This window comes from Conger conger, chromosome 15 (genome assembly GCF_963514075.1).
Source record: "Conger conger chromosome 15, fConCon1.1, whole genome shotgun sequence".
Classification (NCBI taxonomy): domain Eukaryota; kingdom Metazoa; phylum Chordata; class Actinopteri; order Anguilliformes; family Congridae; genus Conger; species Conger conger.
The window spans coordinates 10,973,764-10,994,885 of NC_083774.1; the positions used below are offsets into that span (position 1 = coordinate 10,973,764).

Consider the following 21,122-nt stretch of genomic DNA (forward strand, 5'->3'; position numbering starts at 1 on the left):
TCAAACCTCTCATCAGAATGAGTTAGGTCCGCTTGGGTTCTGTCCCTTCCCCCAGCCCGTTGGCTGAAGGGCTCTAGAAGGAGCTACTACTAATCTACATTTTGCACACATTTTATGTTGTCTGCTATACTCTACTATAAGTAGTAGGCATGATGCTACAGGAATATCTGACTCCCATGGAAGTGAACATTTCTAGCCTTTGGTTTGATCATACATAATCTGTACACATTTTATATATGGAAAGTCGACGTGTGTTGACGTTATTCGAAAGTTCGGTGTCCTTACATCACATTATTTCCATTGTGTGCATTTCTTAAAAAATAAATAATAAATTGACATTTTTGACGTGATTGTGACGCACTGTTAACTACATCCACATATTTTTGTTTATTTATATTTTGTGGGATAATTGTGTGCTGAACAACTTGGCAGAAGAGACGTGCTGGAACCGGACCTCTTTAGTAGGCGTTTCCCTCCCGTGGGGACAGAAGGCCAGGCCACTAGACACTGTTTATAATGGGAGCCATTTTGTTTGGGCCCATTCTTCCTGACGCTGTTGCCCTTTCGGTACCCTGCGGCACAGAAAAGAGCGGGGGTTTCCATGACAATGGAATATTCGGACATCATATCCATTTCAATTTCATTTAATATAAAGCGTAGGGTAACCATTGTTTCTTGAGAGAGAAACAAGATTACTGAAAGAACACTGAAGGAATAATTCCCTAAACATTCTCTGGGCAGTTTATCCTTAAATGATCCATCATAAATGTGACTGTCAATGATTTATTTTGGCTTTGTAATGCTGAATATTTAATTTTGCATTTCAATTCAAATTTGCAGTATACCATTTGTTGTACAATTATTGTTGAATTACTATTGAAATGGTGCGATTTTATGTCTTATGTTAACTTCAAACTGTCAAACTTTTATCCTGTACCATTCAAAACGAGCAGCTTGGTATTCAGAGATCAAAGTGTTGTGATCTTGGGTTTTTAAGAGGTTTTCATGTCAGAAGATCCATCAAAGACTACAAAGGCAGCTTGTGTCACCTTACGCAATTGTGTGTGTGTTCAAATCTTGGAAGGCCCCATCCATATTCTTTACAGGCTCAAGATATATGTACGGACAGTATATTGTAGGATATTGTCTGAGATTAAAGCAATGTTTTCAGGCCAGATAGGTCCACGTGCTGCGGTAACTCAGTGGTTTCCTTCAGAACAGCACTTTCACATCTCCTTTTTAGAAAACAGCCCAGAGTTGTCATCTTCATAGCAACAGTGTAAAAACAAAGGTGATCATTTGCAGCTATTTTCGCCTCAGAGTGCACGGTTTGTGCAGCAGTGCGTCTCTGCCGGCGACTGCTGAATGGGTTTCTGTGAGGACAGACAACTGTGTTACGTGATCATAATATTGTCAATCTTTCCTCACAACAGTGGTGGTCCAGGGCCTGTATTCCTAACTGTTGTTCTCCTGAAAACCTCAGGAGGTGAACATCTGTTTCCTTTCATTGCCTCGTCTCCATCAGGCTTGTGATGAGCTAATAATGACCAGTGATGAATATTCTTTACAGAGAGAAGGCTGCAGGACAAGGGCCAATCATTTCAAGCCAATGGCAAGGGCATCTCTCATATGGCACAGTGAAGCTCAGTGAATATACTGCATACGCTACTTTATAAAAGCACGCTATAGCACCAGACAAACGTTATCTACTGATTCAACATTAACCAGCAGTCTCAACTTAAACTAAATAAAAAGGGTTTATGCGTAATAACTTAGAGAAATACAGCAGCCAGCCTTCTCAGTTCTGCGGGCTGGACTTTCCATGACAGAGCTCCCAGTCCCATGAGCCTCCTGTGATTTTGATGACAAAACCAAGATGTTGGTATGACAACACCTCAGTGAAAAAACACACCCATTAGCTAGTCTGGAGGCTTTGGCTACCAGCAGTCAAAAAGTACTGTCTGTTTTTGTTATAGAGACAACATATACTGTAGAACGTTTTTGAGCTGAAAGTTTGTTGAATATGACTATTTTCAGTGAAAGTGTTACACTGAATGAACTCTTATGTTGGAGGACAGGCATCATTGTAATAAATGCACACATTCATGTATGATATAATTTTATTGCATGTCTGTTGGTTGTAAACCATATTGGGGCTATCTAATAGTTAACATTGGAGCAACATTTTCTTCTGCCACACTAAAAACATTGAACTAATTAAAATGGTCTACACTTTTCAAACTTTTTTTTCTTACTACGAAAAAATTAAAAGAAATAGTATTCCACCTTCTACATTTAAACAAATCCATATAATCAAAATGGATGCAGTCCAATATGTTTGTCGGTTGAATTTGTCCTCAAAGAGAAATACACAAAAGGTCTGTCAGTGGTAATTGTGCAATTACGATGTTTAAATACCTTTACAGAACTGCATACAGCTACACAGGCCAGCACCAGCATTAATGCAATGTCATGCATCGTCATGGTTACAGAGCAGCACCAATCATGCTAAAGGGAGTCATGCCATGATGTCATTAGGATTTACATTGACTCGCTACATTTTACATTCATCCTGTAGCAGCATAGATGTGGTCCATGGCCGAGGTCTATCAGAGTCCATTTTATTTAATTGTGATCTTGATATTTAGTATTTAGATTCATATTGATCTGTATTTTTGCCCTGGAATACTCTTTCATCACTCCGTTGGGCAATCTACATGCAAATACAAGATGGTTTAGCTTTTACCCGATCAATACGGATTATGGGGCTCAGTGCTTTATCAGCATTTGAACCCACTCCACTTTTCTTGGACCAAATCACTTATACTGCCTGATTCTGTGATAGATTGAGAGATTATACTCTCTCAATACTGCCAGCCCTTTTCTTCTTTGCAGGAAGTAGGGTACTGTTGCTGCGTGCAGCACATTGTGGCTAATGAGGCACCACTGGAAGTTATTACATGAGGGCAGCGTTATTTTTGTGTTATTTTTCTGCAGACGGCGCTTCTGTTGGCAAGAATATTCTCAGCTGTTAAAACAGAAGTGATCCGGTGGAGGCCATATGTTGTGGCAGATCTTTCAGGGCAGTGCCTAGCTACACCATCTAAACTAGAGAAACTTTCTTAGAGAAGTACTGATTGTCCTGACTCGGCAGTCTCGATCGCTTGGTGTTTTCACCAAAAATAATCAGAGGATAAATTTTTTTTTTAAGTTTTCAGAGGCTAAAAAAAGCCCTGCATTCGTCATCACATAAAGAAATGCTAAAACAATGCTGGATAAGACCCACTAAAAAAGGAAGCCGTTTTGCAAAAAGAGTTGTGTAACACATCATATAAAAATGTTAAAATAGCAGTGGTTCAGTATAAAGGAAGCTGTGAAAACAATCTAAGCGGGGGTGTCACAGAGCAGGACAAATGCTTTTGTCCTACACGAGTCGACCGGGCCTAAGTCAGCCAAGGCCCTACAGAGAACGCCCCCAAGCTCCTCATCATTCACATATGTATGAGTAATCTTTGAGAGTTGTGCGTACGGTAGTTTAAGGCCATTGAATGCACCCTGTTTTGCAGTCGACAGACTCAGTGTTGGTAAGACAGTTTCTCCTCTGCCTCGACAGTGCTCATACTGTAGAGAATAGGGTGTGTGTTGCAGTCAGTGACTTCATCTGCGTGCTTTGATCCGGAATACGGGCATCGCAGACAGATTTTACACACAGTAACTGACAGAGCACGCCAGGGCACATCAAGCTCTCTATTCAGGGCATTTACGCCTGCTTCACGTATCACCTTACGCCATCCACCACAGTACATAAACACCCAACTCGCATACAGTATGCCAGTATTTTCTCATAAGAAAGTTTTACAGATATCCAGCTTCCCTGTGTTATGGAGAGCATATCAGCAGGCATTCAAAGCGTTTAAGAGATTACCAGAACATGGATTTTTTTGACATGCAAATGTCTCAGGGCTGAAATCACCAAAAATTCTAATTAATCAATGTCGGAAAGGGACAATATATTAAAACAACTGTAATTCATAGAATGGCACGTTCCGCTCTCCTTTTGAATTTCAGCCTAGTAGCAGCTAAATGACAAAGCTGACATTTTAACACATTGTACAATTCCGCTCAACACCAACACACAATGTTAAAAGGAATAGAATAATATATTTGGAGACCAAAACATGAAGCTGACTTAATAATGGAAATGTACCATTTCATTTTTATTTTTATATATTTTTTTAATGGAGTGTGAGAATGTAGATGCTGCAATAGTGGAGCCCCTGGAGGTGAGAAAATCTGACTAAATTTTTCCTTCAACCTTTGAAAAATGCAGCTGTTAGAGAACCAAAAAAAAGTGAGCATAATATCCAGGATTAGTTTATAATATCACAGCAGGCCCTTCATTCACAGGAAGGATTCCCATTCTTCTGCAAAAATGATAAACGATCCACAAAACCTAAAGTAGATCCAGGTATAATTAGAAATACACGTCTCTATTACATCAGATGCACGAGGTCACACTTGGCTTGGGGTTGTTGTTATGGTCCGTGCCCGCGCGTTTGAACAGTGCTGGTCCTTGCTCTGTCTAAAGCAGGGGGTTGGGCTGGAAAATCTAACACCATGATGACATGAACGGTGCCAGGCAGCAGCACTAGATCGAGGGCTGACCACATCAGCAAGCCACAGCGTGGAGACAAGGGCACCTCACATAGACAGACAGAGACAAGGGCACCTCACAGACAGACAGAGAGACAAGGGCACCTCACATAGACCGAAAGAGAGACGTGAGACCTGGTAAGTTCCCCCACTGGACACCAGTGACACCATTTTCTACCCTTCAAGGCTCCAATACCTGCAGATTAGAATTATGATACACTGTACATAATACAGTGATATCGGATATCCTTGCATTTTATATTTTTTGCATTCTACTTTGTAATCAGATTTTTCTTAATGGGCATAAAGTATGTGTAGAAAGAATGTATTGAGGAATAATTATTAGACTACTTGACAGGTCTTATGTCTCTACAAGCGAGATCAACTGAATATTGCCATCATTTTCTTTGTTTGCATCTGGCAAGTGTTCAGACAATTATACCAAAGAGCAATGAACCAATTCACAGCACCAGTCGAAGGGAAGCACATTCTTTTTTCGAACACAAGAATGTGGTTCTGATAATGAAACATTTCATCAAGAATCCGAAATCAAAATTGACATTTATTCCGTCCGTCTGACTGTGGCAGAAGATAACCTGAATGTGGGAGCCTGCGCACATCTCCCTGTGCTCCCTGTCTATGCACAACAGCACGTCTGAATCCTGCAGCGTCATGCACATAGGCACAGCCATACTGCAGCTCCCAGGCTCCTCCCATCCATTAGACATTATTGTTAGAGCACAATCCACACTCATTCGTTATTTCACTAAAGAGCTGCCTGCTGGGCTCTGATAAATGACCCAGTGGTCAGCTGGAGAGATAGATTTCCCTCTCTTGTTCTCTCTCTCTCTCTCTCTCTCTGCCCCGCCCTCCCTCCATCTCTCTCTCTCTCTCTCTCTTTTTATTGCACTCCCTTGATGTTAAACAGGATGTCTCTATGGATACAGGCGTAAACAGAAGATAACAAGCCTTCGGCCTTTAAAGCACGTTTTCTGTTGTGGGGGGACGCAGGCTAGGCGAGGCAGGCAGACCCAGCGCACACGGCTCTGCAGAGGTAAGAGTCCGACTGCGTCCCCGCTCTCTGCTGTCCGCTCTGGGCTGTGCCCTCCGCACTGCCTGGCAGACAAAAGCACGCAGGCTAGCTACAGCAGCAGCTGGCTGCAGGGTTACAGAGCATGCATGTCGCGCTCCATTAGAACAAGCCTTTTTGATGGGGTGTTGTTGGCTTTGTGCATGTACCTTGTTAATGCTATTTGTAGACCAGAAATAAGAGGTAGCTTGTCTGACATTGTCCTTTTGTACCCCAATCATTGTTCAGCGGCTATTGCTGTTTGAGGAGAGCGATAACCCTTCTCTCCCCCATAGGGTTTTTAGATGTGCTTCTTGATGGCAGCACATACGGTTATATGATGTTGCCTAGTTGTAGCTCCAGTGCCATTTGCTTACCATAATAAATGCCTGCTTGCAAGTTGCCTTAGCATCTGTGATGATTAAATTGTGAATTGTATTCTAATTATGAGGGGATTTGTACGTGAAAGGTTCTGAAGATTTGCTTTATTCTTAGTTCTGGTCCAGTGAGGACAATGATACATTTACACTTGTGTAGGTGTGAATGTTATGCATGAAGGTTAGTCTCTCTGTTTCTTTTTACCCCTTTTCATGAGAGTACAGTATACCAAACAAAACAATGTTGCATCTAGAGCAGTCGTGGCAAGAATGGTAGTTAAAAGGTTTTGCCCTTAACCATTCCATGCCTAAAATATTCATATTTTACTGACATTCCTGTCAATACCACGGTGAGAGCAATTGGGCTTCTGCTGATAAATACTGAACTGGGAACGCGTACAATAACGATGTCTAGTGTTGGAGACGGGGCCGTAATGCATCTGATCATTAATATTTCACACATTAAATTGCAGCGGAGCAGTGTGGTGCAGGCTGGGCGCTGGCCCAGTCGTAAGCTGTACATCAACCCGCCCGTTTGGGTGGGGCATCGATCCCCTGCCACTTTCTGCACTGAGCCACCAGTTCTCTGAATAAAGAAAAAGAAAAAGAAACCCTGTCTAAACCAGGTTCAGATGAAGCAGAGAATATGAATGGTTGTATTTAAGAAATGCATGTTTTAGCCACACAGCATTTCTTTTTCTGGATGAGCAAGAAAAGCTAGAAAATCCTGATCCAAACTGTGTCAACAGCATTCACCAGACCGCAGACTTAAAACAAGGCAGCAGCAGAGACTGCTACATAATGACAAATGACCTGAGATTCAGCCCAAATGTAAAACTAAAAATTGTAGCGTAAAAACTCTCTGAACTCAAAAAAGAAAAGAAAAGAAACTGGGAAGTTCAGGCCTCCCCGCAATGGGAAGGCGGACCTGAATTATTCCCAACCTGCCTACAAACAGCTAAAACACAACAAACCAAAACAAAACCGAAAACTGCAAGTCTTATGGCCAGCAAACTGGCCTCGTGAAGGGAGGAGGAATGAAGATTTATGGGCTACAGAAGTCCATCTAAGGGCTGTTTCCAATTAGCCCAGGTGGAGGTGTTTTCCCAATTAGCCCAGGTGTGGATAGTTCCTCATCAGCACAGGAGAAAGGGGAAAGATACCTACAAACTCATGGACACTTCTGGAGGAGGGGAGAAAAAAGCGGAAAAAACGATAAAGCGAAGTACACAACTATATATATATATATATATATATATATATATATATATATATATATATATATATAGTGACCACTTTATTCGGCAGACCTGTTGGCCAGCTTGTTAATGCAAATATCAGCCAATCATCTGCAGCCACTCAGTGCATAAAATAAATAAGTTACCTCAGTTACCTAAAGAAATAAAAAATACCTAATAAAATGGTTGCTGAACGTGTATGGGTATGCATACTGCAGCTGTAATGGCAGGATGCAGTTTATAATGATGGATATTGACACTTACTGCTGACTCTTAAGCTGTAGGTAGTTGCCAGACCAATCAGGATGTTGTTACTCATACCCAGTCTGTCATGGATCAATAGAATTTTGATTAATTTCCTGACTACTCCAAATCCTTGACTACTCCAAACTACATCGAAATGAAACAATTAAGGGCCATAATGATCATATTCTGCACTGGGAAATACATGAGCCAAACAAGCCAATCTACATTAGAGCAAGGAGTGCAATTAGACACAGCCATTGCATTAGTTACAGGTCTGACTGGCTCAATCAGGGAATTATCACTGTCCCTGTAGATATTCCTCTTGGCTTGTAACATTGCTTTCTTTATTGTTCTTACTCAGACATTGCTCATTATTTAGACTGGAGTGCATATGGGTTAAATCCAAGCACAAATCCCATTAACATTGTCATTTCATACTCCTAATGTTCGGGGGGGTTCTCGTCCCCATAACATTTCCATTGTTCTTCTGTGCCGGCATCCAGTGCTGCAGACTCAAATGTCCCAGTGAACGACAACTGTAGGATGAAGTGCAGATGGTTTCATTCACAAGTAATCATACAAGTAGAACTGAATAATCCAATAACCCAGGGCCACCCACTCTCTGTGTGTTCACCTCTCATAAACTGAACCAAAATCCAACAGTTTAGAGCGTTTTAAAGAGCTAGTGTTTGTTTATGCACTACTTTGGAAAATTTTACCCATATGATATTTTACCCAGATACAAATACACCATTCCTACTGGCACTGCCGTTACTTCTGATTTGTACTGATGCCAATGCAAATTGTATTAGTGCGCTCTTCTGTGCCGTTTGGACGTAATGAGATTAGGAGTGAGTAAAGTGCTGTCCTAGCAGAGGCCTGGTTTCCATGGCGATGGGGGAGCGCGGTGGGAGTTTCTGGAAGGGTTCAGCCTTCCTGTGCTTCAGTGTGGGTGTGGGATGCAGAGTGGATAAGGTCATGTCTCACGCCCTAACACGCATCACTCCACAATTACAGAACAGTAAACACTACAATTTTCAGACTGGCCCTGCCTTTTGTGCAAGTCAAACTCATATCACTGGTAAATATACATTATTATGACAAGTCAAATTAGTGTTAGAGTTATGGCTGATTTTTAATCGCAGTCAGGTGTTTTTAGACATTCGCAGACAGGTTTTCCAGCCAAAGTTTTTCTTCTCTTGACGGGGGCAGCCATTTTGTATTGACTGAATGAAACGCTGTAATCTGTTGAGGCCCAGATTATGAGGCTACTTTTCAGGAATGCTCCTGCAGTAGCCAACCTCCTCCATCACCTACCTTGTTGTACCACATAATTGTATTGTAAAAGAAACACAACAAAAAAAATCCACAAATTATATTTTGCACAGGTTCATGCTTAAAAATATTATGCTACAAGCAAGTCTATTCATAGATTCAAGAATCATGTCATCAGCAAACTAATGTTTTTACAAACTAATGCATTTTAGGGAATGGTACACTATTTATGTTTACATCATGACATAAATATTCTTACTCTAGGATTATTGAAAAAATTTCAATAATTTAAGAATGACTCATTCTTTAAAATATTAGAATATAAGCAATAGCCTAAACTGCTGTGTATCGCTGCAACTTGTTCATTATATTAATAAATACCAATCGACCACCCTTGTGCACTCTTTCTTACAGCTGCAGAAAACGATAAATATATTTGCCAGGATTTGTCAGGATGGCGGAAAGTGCGGACACAGAGCAGCTCCTGGACTCCTTTAAGAAGTTTGCTATCCACGGAGACACCAAGGCCTCCGGGAAGGAGATGAACGGGAAGAACTGGGCCAAGCTCTGCAAAGACTGCAAGGTCATCGACGGGAAGAACGTCACCGGCACCGACGTGGACATCGTCTTCACCAAAGTCAAGTAAGATGGAACGATGATGCGGAATCTTCACTGGGGCAGCCAGGATGCACTGAGGGATCACTCTGTCCTTCACTGTCTTCTGCCCCATGCTTGAGATCAGACCTGGCTCAAATACAGAGCTTGTCTGGTGCCAATGGAATGCTCTAAAAAACGACAAACCCTGGCCATGTCTCATGTACTCGTGCACTTGTGTTCTTATAAGCAACTTATAAGTGCACCAACAAGTGAACTATTTAGAATGCAAGAACATAAAATCTGTTAATTTGAGACGCACTTGTACTATCAGGTCATGACTCTTACCGTGACCGTAACAAGAAACATCCCATGCAGGTTACATAGCAGTTTCTGTGACAGTGTGACAAGTGACAGTTAGCTAGCTAGCTAGCTAGCTATGATATACCAGAAAAAAACATGGTGAACATATGTTGGCATGGTACTCCCAAGTACAACAAAAGAACTTCCAGGGAATCTGATGTGTACTTGCCAGTTTGGGAAGCGCTTGATCACATCACTGTTATCTTCTGAACTTGATTTACACACTGATTGTCCACAAATATTCCATTTGAGACACGGCCCCTATTTTCTGGTTCTCCTGCCTGGCTTAATTGCATCAGACAAATTCAATGAAGCACAGAAAAGTATTGCAATCCAAAACAGTTACATTTCACCCAGATCTGCTTTTAATTCAGTGACACAATCTGTATGCTGAACACACACAGTTTATGCCGAAAGGCTTTGTTGCTCTAAAATGTGACGTAACATAATGTAATGTAAAATATTCATTTATTTATTTTGCTTCTTTGTATGTACAGAGCAAAGACGTCCCGGGTCATCACGTACGAGGAGTTCCAGAAGGCTCTGGAGGAGCTGGCATCAAAGAGGTTCAAAGGCCAGAGCAAGGAGGAAGCCCTGCAGTCCATCTACAAGCTGATCGAGGGCAAGGAGCCTGCCAACATGGGCGTGACGGTGAGAGAAATGCACTTATAATGAGCAGCACCACAGCTTTTCCTAAAGTACACATTACTGTCAGATAGGTAGCATTACAGGGGCATAACACATTACATTACATTATTGCCATTTGGCAGACGCTCTTATCCAGAGCGATGTACAACAAAGTGCATACCCATAACCAGGGATAAGTTCGCTGAAAGACCCTAGAGGGAAGTACAATTTCAACTGTTGAAATAACATCACTTACTCCAATAAAAACATAATGAAAACACAATATACAGTATGTATGTATGTATGTATGTATGTATATTTAAACACAGGGTTAAAATCTACAATGTTTTTTCTTGTCTTGCTGTTAAATGGGTATGCACACTCAATTTTCATCTGAGAAACTCTTCCTCTACCTGTCTATTTCACTACTGCTTATATTGAGCCTATATTCCGGAAATTCTACTTTTAACATTTAATACTTGACTTGTTTAAACTCCAAAGGCAATATCTTATGTTAAATCAGTTTAATTAATTTACTGTTCAGATCTTACAATGTGTTGTGGTGTATTGAAGGCCTGTGCTTTATGTTCTGTTAAAGGGATCATTTACCTTCTGGGTTTTCAAAATATAATTTCATATTTTTATGTTTTCAATTGGCCTTTACAGTTGCAATAAAGGATATTTTATGTATTTGAAAAAGATTTTTACAACCTAAAATATACTTTATCACACCAAAAAATGAGAAAGTATCTCTTTAAATATTTCCATTCCTGTGGACGTCACTGTGTGAGGTAAACCCTTACATCAGCTCTGCCGTATGGTTCATTCCTCTTCCCTTCTACGCGCTTTCATCCCTCTTTATTGTTCTAAATTGCACCTTGCTTCCTGCTCATGTTACAGTCCTAACATAGTTATAGCTGTGACACTCGTTCACAGGGGAGGTGGCCACTGAGAAACCAAGGCCAGTGTGAAGTGTCTGGAATGTGTGCGATGGATATAATAGTGGGAGCCTGGCAATGAAAAAGAGCACTGAATGAAGCGCAGCCGATTTCCCGTGTGGGTGTGAAGTGCATTACAGGAGTGAAGCTGAAATCTGAGACATTTCAGAGCAGTGCAGGGATGACAGGGACCCAGTGCTCCTGCACGTACAGCTCACCTTACACTGCAGCACTATTCTTTAGTTTCTCTCCTCGTCATGGCTGTCACATGTACCATTCCAAGCACACAACCGGAGCGGCCCTGGTCTTTACAGGATACTTATCATCAGTGTCCTCTGAGAACAGCAAGTGTAAAGTCAGACCAAACACAGAATCCTGATATCCAATCTTAAGCCTATTTAATTCATTGTCAACATACTGGTAATATAACATTCACATTCGATATAACAACATGATTTGTTCGTTAATGTACCGTTTGCCTTTCAGAAAGTAGCCAAGACTGCTGCTGTGGACAGACTGACGGACACGACCAAGTACACGGGCTCCCACAAGGAGCGCTTCGACGAGAGCGGCAAGGGCAGGGGTAAGGGCGGCCGGGAGGAGCTGGTGGAGAACACCGGCTACGTGGGCGCGTACAAGGAGGCCGGCACGTACGACGAGAAGACCAAGGCCAAGTAACACTCCACGAAGTCCAGCCCGCAGAGTACTGAGGTGCACTGCTCACTCCCCCGAAGTACAGCCCGGCTCCTTACCCCAGGGCTGGCGTCCGTGCGGAACGGGACTCCGGGGAAAAGCTACCTTCTGACCCATGCCAGGAGTCCGGCTGACGGGTTTCTCTGTATTAATCACAACCATTTCTTAACCAATTAGGAACGCCTAAAAAGAACAAGCAGCATCTGATAGGACACCGGAGTCATTCCGCTAATAATGGCCACAGTTGCTTTCTTGCTATAAAGGTTAAATATAATTATTAATGCAAGGACTATACCTCATTTATTCACATTATGTAAAGTTCACTCTCATTGTTTCAGACATTAATTGTAACTGGAAGTTAAGTTAATCAGTACATTTGAGTTCAGGAGGTGTATAAATAGCATAAATTTGTAAAATTGAAATAGTTATCATTCCCTGAACATTCCCTGAATAGTGTAACCAGCCATGCAACAGACACCTTCAGGGACCTCTCCTTGATTTAGTTCCCATTATGAATGATGTAATTCTACATTCATAAGTTTACAAACTCAAATATATATCAGAAGATGAAAATATTCTTGTTTCGCTCTCTGGAATGTTCTGTTGGTCTCATTTACATTTCAGAATTGTTGCATATTTCAGTTTTGTATTTTCTCTTAATTTGCATTGTAGTGGTGATTAAGCTAAAAATTTAACTGGACTAAAATGTATTTACACTGAAATTGCTGAAGTAATAAAGCAGTATTAAACCTATTAAAAATAATCTGGGTCATGTTTAAACAAATTACATATCACTGTCTTTCACTGTTGTTTATTTCTAATGATCACTGTCAATGGAATTGTGAAGCAATAAGAATGAACACTGCAGTCATGTCTGATTACTAGACATTTACATATAATAATTATATACGTTCAGGATATTTAACCCACTGCCTTAGCCGGGAATTTGGCTGCAGGAGTTCACAGATTGTGGAAATCAGCTTCCTTCCCTTTCCTCTGATTCTTGGTGGTTTGACATTGATGAGAATTAAAACAAAGACCTGGCAGACCTCCACAATGACGCACACACACATACACACACACACACACACACACACACACACACACACACACACACATACATTCACTGTGGACGCATTAATATGAAGATTTCTATATAGAGCACATGTGATTTCTTTGAACGCCTTGAATATCTCTCACACAGAGTTGCTACTTCACCGAAATTTCACAAGGAGTCCCAGTTGCAGCCTGATTCTCTCCCCGATTTTGTCCCCCTCTGCAATTCCCCACAACATTAGTAGCACAGTTAGTGAGCTAATCACAGTCCTTTTCCTTAATGAAGCGGTTTATGAGTCCAGCGTGAGGAGCTGCCTGCGTGCTCTGTTTCGGGGCAGGGGGATCAAATGTTTCCCCAGAAAGGTCCAGCACAGAGGACACACAGTGGGACCTGCTGCCTCCATCCCTCCAACGCACGCCCGGGCGGGGAGCAGGGAGCCAATGTGGGTCCCTCGTTGCTATGGCAGCCGCAGCGTACACAAAAAAACACTCCGGCACCTGGCTCCAGCACTTGGGTCTCCCCACGGTGTTTGTAACCAAACACACGAGTTCATGGCAACGCTTGTTTGGGACATTTCCTTGGAAGCTCTAATCAAAAGCATATCTATCAGAGAGAGGCAGGCCCTTCTGCAGGGATACGGTTGCCCACGGCAAAGGGCTTGATAAATTATATTGCATGCAGGTCAGAAGTGCTCTTACGAGCTCTGTACCCAGGCCTCGCCGGGGCTGCGAGCTGCGATAACTCGGCTGGCTAATGATTTATTAGGTCTGCGGGGCTGGATGCGGACTGACAGGTCTGCAGACATGCAGTAACCAGCTCCACATGTCATATGAGACCACAGCAGGATCGCATTTTACGGGCATTACAGAAGCAGCCATCCGGCACCGCTCCCTCTGCCCACTGCCTGCGGATGCCAGGAGAGTGGAGGCACAGTGCTGTTCAGTATCACTGTTCCCCCCTGTGTGCGGATGCCAGGAGAGTGGAGGCACAGTGCTGTTCAGTATCACTGTTCCCCCCTGTGTGCGGATGCCAGGAGAGTGGAGGCACAGTGCTGTTCAGTATCACTGTTCCCCCCTGTGTGCGGATGCCAGGAGAGTGGAGGCACAGTGCTCTTCAGTATCACTGTTCCCCCCTGTGTGCGGATGCCAGGAGAGTGGAGGCACAGTGCTGTTCAGTATCACTGTTCCCCCCTGTGTGCGGATGCCAGGAGAGTGGAGGCACAGTGCTCTTCAGTATCACTGTTCCCCCCTGTGTGCGGATGCCAGGAGAGTGGAGGCACAGTGCTGTTCAGTATCACTGTTCCCCCCTGTGTGCGGATGCCAGGAGAGTGGAGGCACAGTGCTCTTCAGTATCACTGTTCCCCCCTGTGTGCGGATGCCAGGAGAGTGGAGGCACAGTGCTGTTCAGTATCACTGTTCCCCCCTGTGTGCGGATGCCAGGAGAGTGGAGGCACAGTGCTCTTCAGTATCACTGTTCCCCCCTGTGTGCGGATGCCAGGAGAGTGGAGGCACAGGGATGTTCAGCATCACTGTTCCCTCCTGTGTGTCTCACCATGCAGCAAGCATGGCTACTGTGGGAAACAGCAGGCTGTGTCCAGTGTTGGTCTTAGTAGTGTGTTTGGGCATTACACTGAAAAACTTGGCCATGTTTTCTGCATATAACTGGATACAACGTTTTTATTGTACTTTTTTTTATCTTATCTGACATGAATGGCCTTCACCTAATTACCTTTCACATCCTGTCCTTCAGACACATTAATACACAACATAATAGTCTGTGTGCTACACCTGAGTGTTCAGACCCCTCTACCTCTGTTATTCATAAAGGAGGTCCTATACGAGATACTGGCAGGTAAGGAAATTAAGGAAGATGGAACATTCTGCTTGCACAGATAAATCTGATAGTCACAGAGAAAAATGACTATTTTAAATTTACTGTCACGCACCCCAGACCAGGACAGAACATATGTACAACGCAGGGAAGGGAGGTGCAATAATTCCAGATTAAATGTGAGAGTCAACAAAACCAGTGGTTCCCAAACTCGGTCCTGGGGGCCCCTGTGTATGCTGCTCTTTGTTCCAAGCCTAATTGCAATCTCAGAATTTTAACATTCAGTTCATTTGGCTTAATTTGGTGATTCGTGTTTCGAGGGATTGTGTAAGCCACATTTTGTCAGATATAGCTATGCAGTATAACATTCTCAAGTTCATATTGCGCTATATTGCAAACAATTACATGAACATAAATATATTTTTTGATCGAATGAAAGACTGAGGTTGATCAATATGCTCCTATTTAAGTTATTGTTTTATTTCATTAATAAGTAACACCATACAGGTTGGCTCTTCATCATTTTCTTGGATTTTTAAAATTATCTTCCTGATGGTTAGTTTTAGTAGCCAGGTGTCCACACATTCACCAATTAGGAGCATATTGATTCACCTCAGGCGTTAATTTGATCATTAAACAATTTACTTATTTTTATGCAGTTGTTTGCAATATTGCACAATAAGCACAAAACGAACTTGGAAATTTGATTCTTTATGGCATGCATAGCTATATCTGACATAATGTGGCTAACATGACCCCTCTAAACATGAAGCACCTTGTAAAGCCAAATTAACTGCTTGTTAAAATTGCAATTATGCTTAGAACGAAAACCAGCTTACACAGGGGCCCCCAGAACCACTGGACAAAACCATACCATTCACTCTCACAAAAATGAACTAAAACCAAATGAGAGATTTTGGGCGGTGCTTTCAGTCACCCTCTCCAGTCAGATAACAAACACACGTTTAGGTCCTGGGGCTGATGAGCTAATGCAGGCCAGGTGTGTGTTCCCACTGAACTAGCAGGCGTGGCCAAAAACTACCCCAAAATCCTTCTCCCAAACAAAGCACCCGGACAGTAACCGTGATGTTTTATATGCGCCAATATTTTTTTCAGTGATCTAAACAACAACGAACAAAAAAAAAGCAAGAAAGCAATTTAGATGAATGATATTGATTAGAGATGCACTCAAGTAGTACTCATAGATTCCTATTATCGTACTGAATTCATAGTAAACTTGCCAATCCATTAATAAAAGGGGAGATTTGAAAATGAGCAAAATCCATTTTCTCAACTTGCAGCAAGGCTGTAACATCAGCTCAAATGAAATGGGAAAAACATGCAAAGCTCTGCAGTAGCTGACATCACTTCTCACTTTCCAGGTGCAAAAGATGCTAAAACAAGGTGTTACACAACTCAAAAACATGGAGACTGTTTTATTTTACACTTCTATCGTGGCATAGGAAGTCCTCTCAATGTGAGAGAGCTTTGGAGCTACTTGATCAATTAATTTGCAGCTATTTAAAGTTATTCACTGAATACCATCACCATGCCAACACTTGCCTTTTTTTTCTTTTGGTCATAAGATTAAATAATAATTCTGTACCTGTATGTTAACTCACATTTGGTGTCCAAACTTATACCAAAAGGGTCAATGTGCATCAGGATTTTGTTTTAGCCCAGCACTTGTTGATACTTGATTCAACTAATTAACTAATCTTGGTCTTCAATCAAGATGTTAAGTAGAATCATATGTCTTAGTGATGGGCTAAGCTTCTAAAAACCTATACCCACAGTGGCCCTTTTTTGGTAATGTTGAACATCTTCTAAATAATTATGGAATAATTATTCTTTCTGCGACTTCCCCTGGCCGAAATGTTGACATCATAGAGAGCAAAGTCTATTTCAGCCACTAGAGGGCAGGTTTGTAAAAAAAATGAAATGTGTCTGTGGCGTCATTATCCTTAAAAACCAAAAATAAATCCTCAACATCCAGTAAGCACATTCACATTCAAAATCCTCACACCATTTCACATTCTCGATTTATGCAGTGATAAAATTCGGCAGTTAACACACATTCTCTCACTAACGTATATGCGGCTACCACCGAGAAGTGTTTTTTCACTACCTCTTAAGACGGTAGAGAGACTAACAAGTTGGTGTTAGTGTTATTACATGTAAATCCATTTTAAATTTCAGAAACTCGAACAATATGAAAACGTGGATATCATATTAATGAACATCCAAGCATTCGCATGTAGGCATTCATTCAAACAAAGATCTAGGGATCAAGCTTGATGCTAACCAGTTTATTTTGTTATGTGAGAAAAGTACATAAACAAAATCCAATCATTGATTTGATACCACAAAATAACTTCCTGAACAAAGGTCAAACCTACTTCATAAATATACAGGAGGTAGTGCCATATCGCCCATAATTGATTCCCACAAAATCGATTTACTTTAGCAATTTCACCAGAATAGTTCCACGGTACAATCACTATAACTTCAAAGTATGACTGTTGTCTGTGAGTATAATAGCTCTTTAGTGAGAAGACAAGAAAAGTTATAAGGATTACATTTTAACCAGGATGACACTACCTCTACATAGTTGCCAGAAAACAAAGGATGTTGACTCTCTCGATACTGCCTACTTCTCTCCACAACGAACAGCATCGAAAGCTCATACGCTCTCTTTAGCTCCCTCTGCTGGTCCAGTGAACAAAGAACCAGCACTACATCGATGAACATCATGCATTACGTACAGTATATTGATGGGCAATCAAACTTTGGAATTGGCCCAATGAGGGCAACGGAAGTCAAGATCTCAAAGGTTTACAATAATCTCCTTATATCTTAATGTATAACATAAAACATGGACGTTCACAGCATTACATGTGTGAAGCTGAACAAACTATCAATATAAAAAACATTTACTTTTTCCTATTATGCGTACATTTGTTACACAGTTAAGTACCAGGACTCAACAGTTCAGAGATTATATAGCCATCACACATCAAATAAATCAGCAATCCAATGAACTGCTCATAATACCTCATACTAGTGGCTGCAATTAAATTGGTACAGAATAAATGAGCAACAGTGAATTTTAAGTGAGTTTCAGGGGATTAGCAATGCTTAAACCACTACAGATCGTGTTTGTATCTTAACTTATTTCGTATAATACAGTACTGTACTATATACATTAATAACTGAGTATGCAAGACAGTATCTACCACCAAGGAGGCCTTGTAGGACTACTTCAATGCTGTAGGAATGCCTACCTTGGTGAGCTACATACTTTGAAAAACATTGTATAAATATGATGAAAGGAACAGTGTGTCTCTTTGATTTCTCCCACAGTTAAATCATCTGCATACATGTGTCCAAACCCACACAGGTATTCTTCTTTCTGAAAGGCATTTGTCTTCAGCTACTCTATGATCTAAGTACAAAACTATTTGCTTTGATATGACTGAACTCCTTAAGGTGTCTCTCAAGAGCTCACTTTTCTGTTTATGCTGATTCCATTTTTTACATTACATTTATCTTTTATCCAAAGTGACATGCAAATAGCGCATACTGAAGGTCGTTGGAATAACTATAGAACATAGGCCAGATAAGGTACAATTCCTGTAAAGTTGAATTAATGAATGAACCCCGATGAATGTAATGCATCTGAAGGATGAACATTCATTACCTACTGAAGATCTGTCACATACAAAGAGCTGCATAAGTCTTTGGGACAAAGACATAATTATTCTTGATTTGGCTCTGTACTCCTCAATTCTGGATTTGTCATCAAACAGTTCACATTGGCATTTGTCAACACGATCAGAGTTGTGCCAGTGAAAGTCAAGGAAGCCATTAGGCTGAACAGAAAGAAAAAAAATAGTCAGAGTCAGAGACATAGGCCAAACAGTAGGCTTACCAAAATAAACTGTTTATAAAAGAAAAGGGTACTGGCAGAGCCACAGAGCGCGGGTCAGCCTGGGTAAGGGCCTGCAGCCTGAGCAGGCACCAGATCAGCTGTGTTCTCACAGCTGGGGTCTCTGACAGCACAATCCCCCAGGACCCAGCAGGGAAGGAGCGCTGGGCTCAGAGGAACACTCCGGGAGCCTCTGAGAGGTCATAAATTACAGCCGTCGGGCCGCTTTATTAGAGCTGTGTTTTTGCCATCTGACGGCCAATAAAACGCTTCAGGTTTCAACCGGAAACGAGCGAGTTTAAAGAAGAGACAAAAACAGATTTATATTGGATTTTAAGCAAGTGGGACGGAACACATTTTATGTTTTTATGCACAATAAAGATATTACGCAACATTTTTAAACATTTCCCTGAAAAAGAGTCCAAGGTGAGCAGCAGAAATAACAGCAGGCTTCACTGAGGCTGCTGGCCTGGGACGTGTCGTGGTGATCCAGCTGTGCTTTCTGCTCTTACAGGAGAGGACAGGAAGCTGCGGTTTAACCCCTGACCTCGGGAGGGTGAGATTTACACTGACAGCCCTGCACAGGTGACAACTCCCTCAGCTCTTCTTCTATCTTCTGAACTCTTCCTGCAGGAAGGGGGTGCCTTGGGATACTTCATCCTCCAGGTGTAACACTGATCTTGGAACAGATTTATGGAGTGACTGAAAAATAGGGCAGTGCTCAATTTGAAACATTAACTATGAAATTTAAAAGCAACCTATGGGAACCTATGAGAGGAATTCTTCTTCTTGTCGACCTTGCATGGGTGGGTGACTTCTCCTGAGATGCTACTTTGTTGAAATTATGAAAAGCTTGGTTTTCCTCAACTCGTACTCCATATTGCTTGGGAAAAGAAGGTTATACTTGATAATCTATTACAACAAATATTACAAGATACCTTTGAGCTCTGTGAAATTCCATTCCAAGTCTGTTGGAACATTGTTTCAGTATAGTCTGAGATTTATTCAAAAACTGAAAAGTTGTTAAACGCTGTCAGTTTTTTAGGTCTGTTTCCCCCCATGATGTCAGAGGTGGCACAGATCACCAGCAGCATGCAGTCATTTCTGAAATTCAGCCATGAAGATTTGTGAATTTATATCTTAGTAACAAAACCCACCAAAACAGGATCACTGAGGTTTTAGATGATTGCTCCCTGGCATGAGAAAGGTTAACGAAGTCGAAGAAGTCGCATTGCGAGTCTGAAGCCTGCTGGTTTTCATTTCAAAGCTGGATTTGAGGTTACCCCTTTGATTTACATGACATAGTGGAAACTATAACTTTAGAAGGCTTTTGTATATTTCCTGTGGGCTAAACAGCTCAAGCTCATATTGTACATTCCAGATTTTCCATCGACTTTCGAGTATGCAGGAAATGCTGTGATTCCAGGACTGTACCTTTGGAATCTCTAAGACAGCATTTCTCAGCCTTCTCCTTGCGTGGCACTTTCCAAATGGACAGATCTCACGGCACACCACTCAAGAGCGAGCGACGTACTGACGCTATGTGTCAACAGTGGGTCTAAATGTTCTTTTGGTGTTTTAATTAAGCAATATGAATTTGAATGATTTGAATGACTTCTGTGAAAAGGATTTGTTCAAGTGTTTAAAATTCACATGGCACACCAGAGTGTCACAGCACACTGGTTGGGACACACTGACCTAAGAGACCAACTTTAAAGTTAAGTTTAATGGAGTCTAGTCTATAAAACAAATGCCCAGTTTCTCAAAAGGTGCCCTATGATTAATACTTTACATTTTTAATGTTCCAATTCTTGGTGCACAGTTGAACATTTGTTAAACACATTGGTTTAAAAAAGAATACCAAGCACAACAGGTGACAGTACTGACACGCTCACGTTTTCTCCAGTAAAACCAGAGCATACCATCTACACCCAACTAATCCCTCTCATTTTCCAAAACTGCACTTACTGCTTCTGTTTCTCTGGCCGTGAATGTTTTACCTCACATGCACTGTCCCAGAGTAATTATCCACAATATCCCTTATAAATATATCATCTGTATGGCAGGTTACCCCCAGTGTTAAGGCCATATCTACAATTCAAACATTTCTCTTCTCCATTTTGAAGAGCATGCTTTGTTAAAAAGGTGGAGAGATGAATATTCCTGGTTGTGCAGTAGAATTCTGACAGTGCTGTTGTGCTCTTCAGCTTCATGGGTTCAGTGTTGCTGTGGAA

General features: G+C 41.6%; 1 protein-coding gene across 1 annotated transcript; it reads left to right on the forward strand.

The window, feature by feature from the left end:
* The first annotated feature begins 5,462 nt into the window (after positions 1-5,462).
* tppp3 (tubulin polymerization-promoting protein family member 3) lies at positions 5,463-12,836 on the forward strand. The gene is made up of 4 exons (XM_061221070.1): positions 5,463-5,707; positions 9,273-9,500; positions 10,313-10,466; positions 11,867-12,836. The coding sequence occupies exons 2-4, from the start codon at positions 9,313-9,315 to the stop codon at positions 12,056-12,058; spliced, it is 534 nt and encodes a 177-aa protein (XP_061077054.1). The 5' UTR covers positions 5,463-5,707; positions 9,273-9,312; the 3' UTR covers positions 12,059-12,836.
* Positions 12,837-21,122: the final 8,286 nt, after the last annotated feature.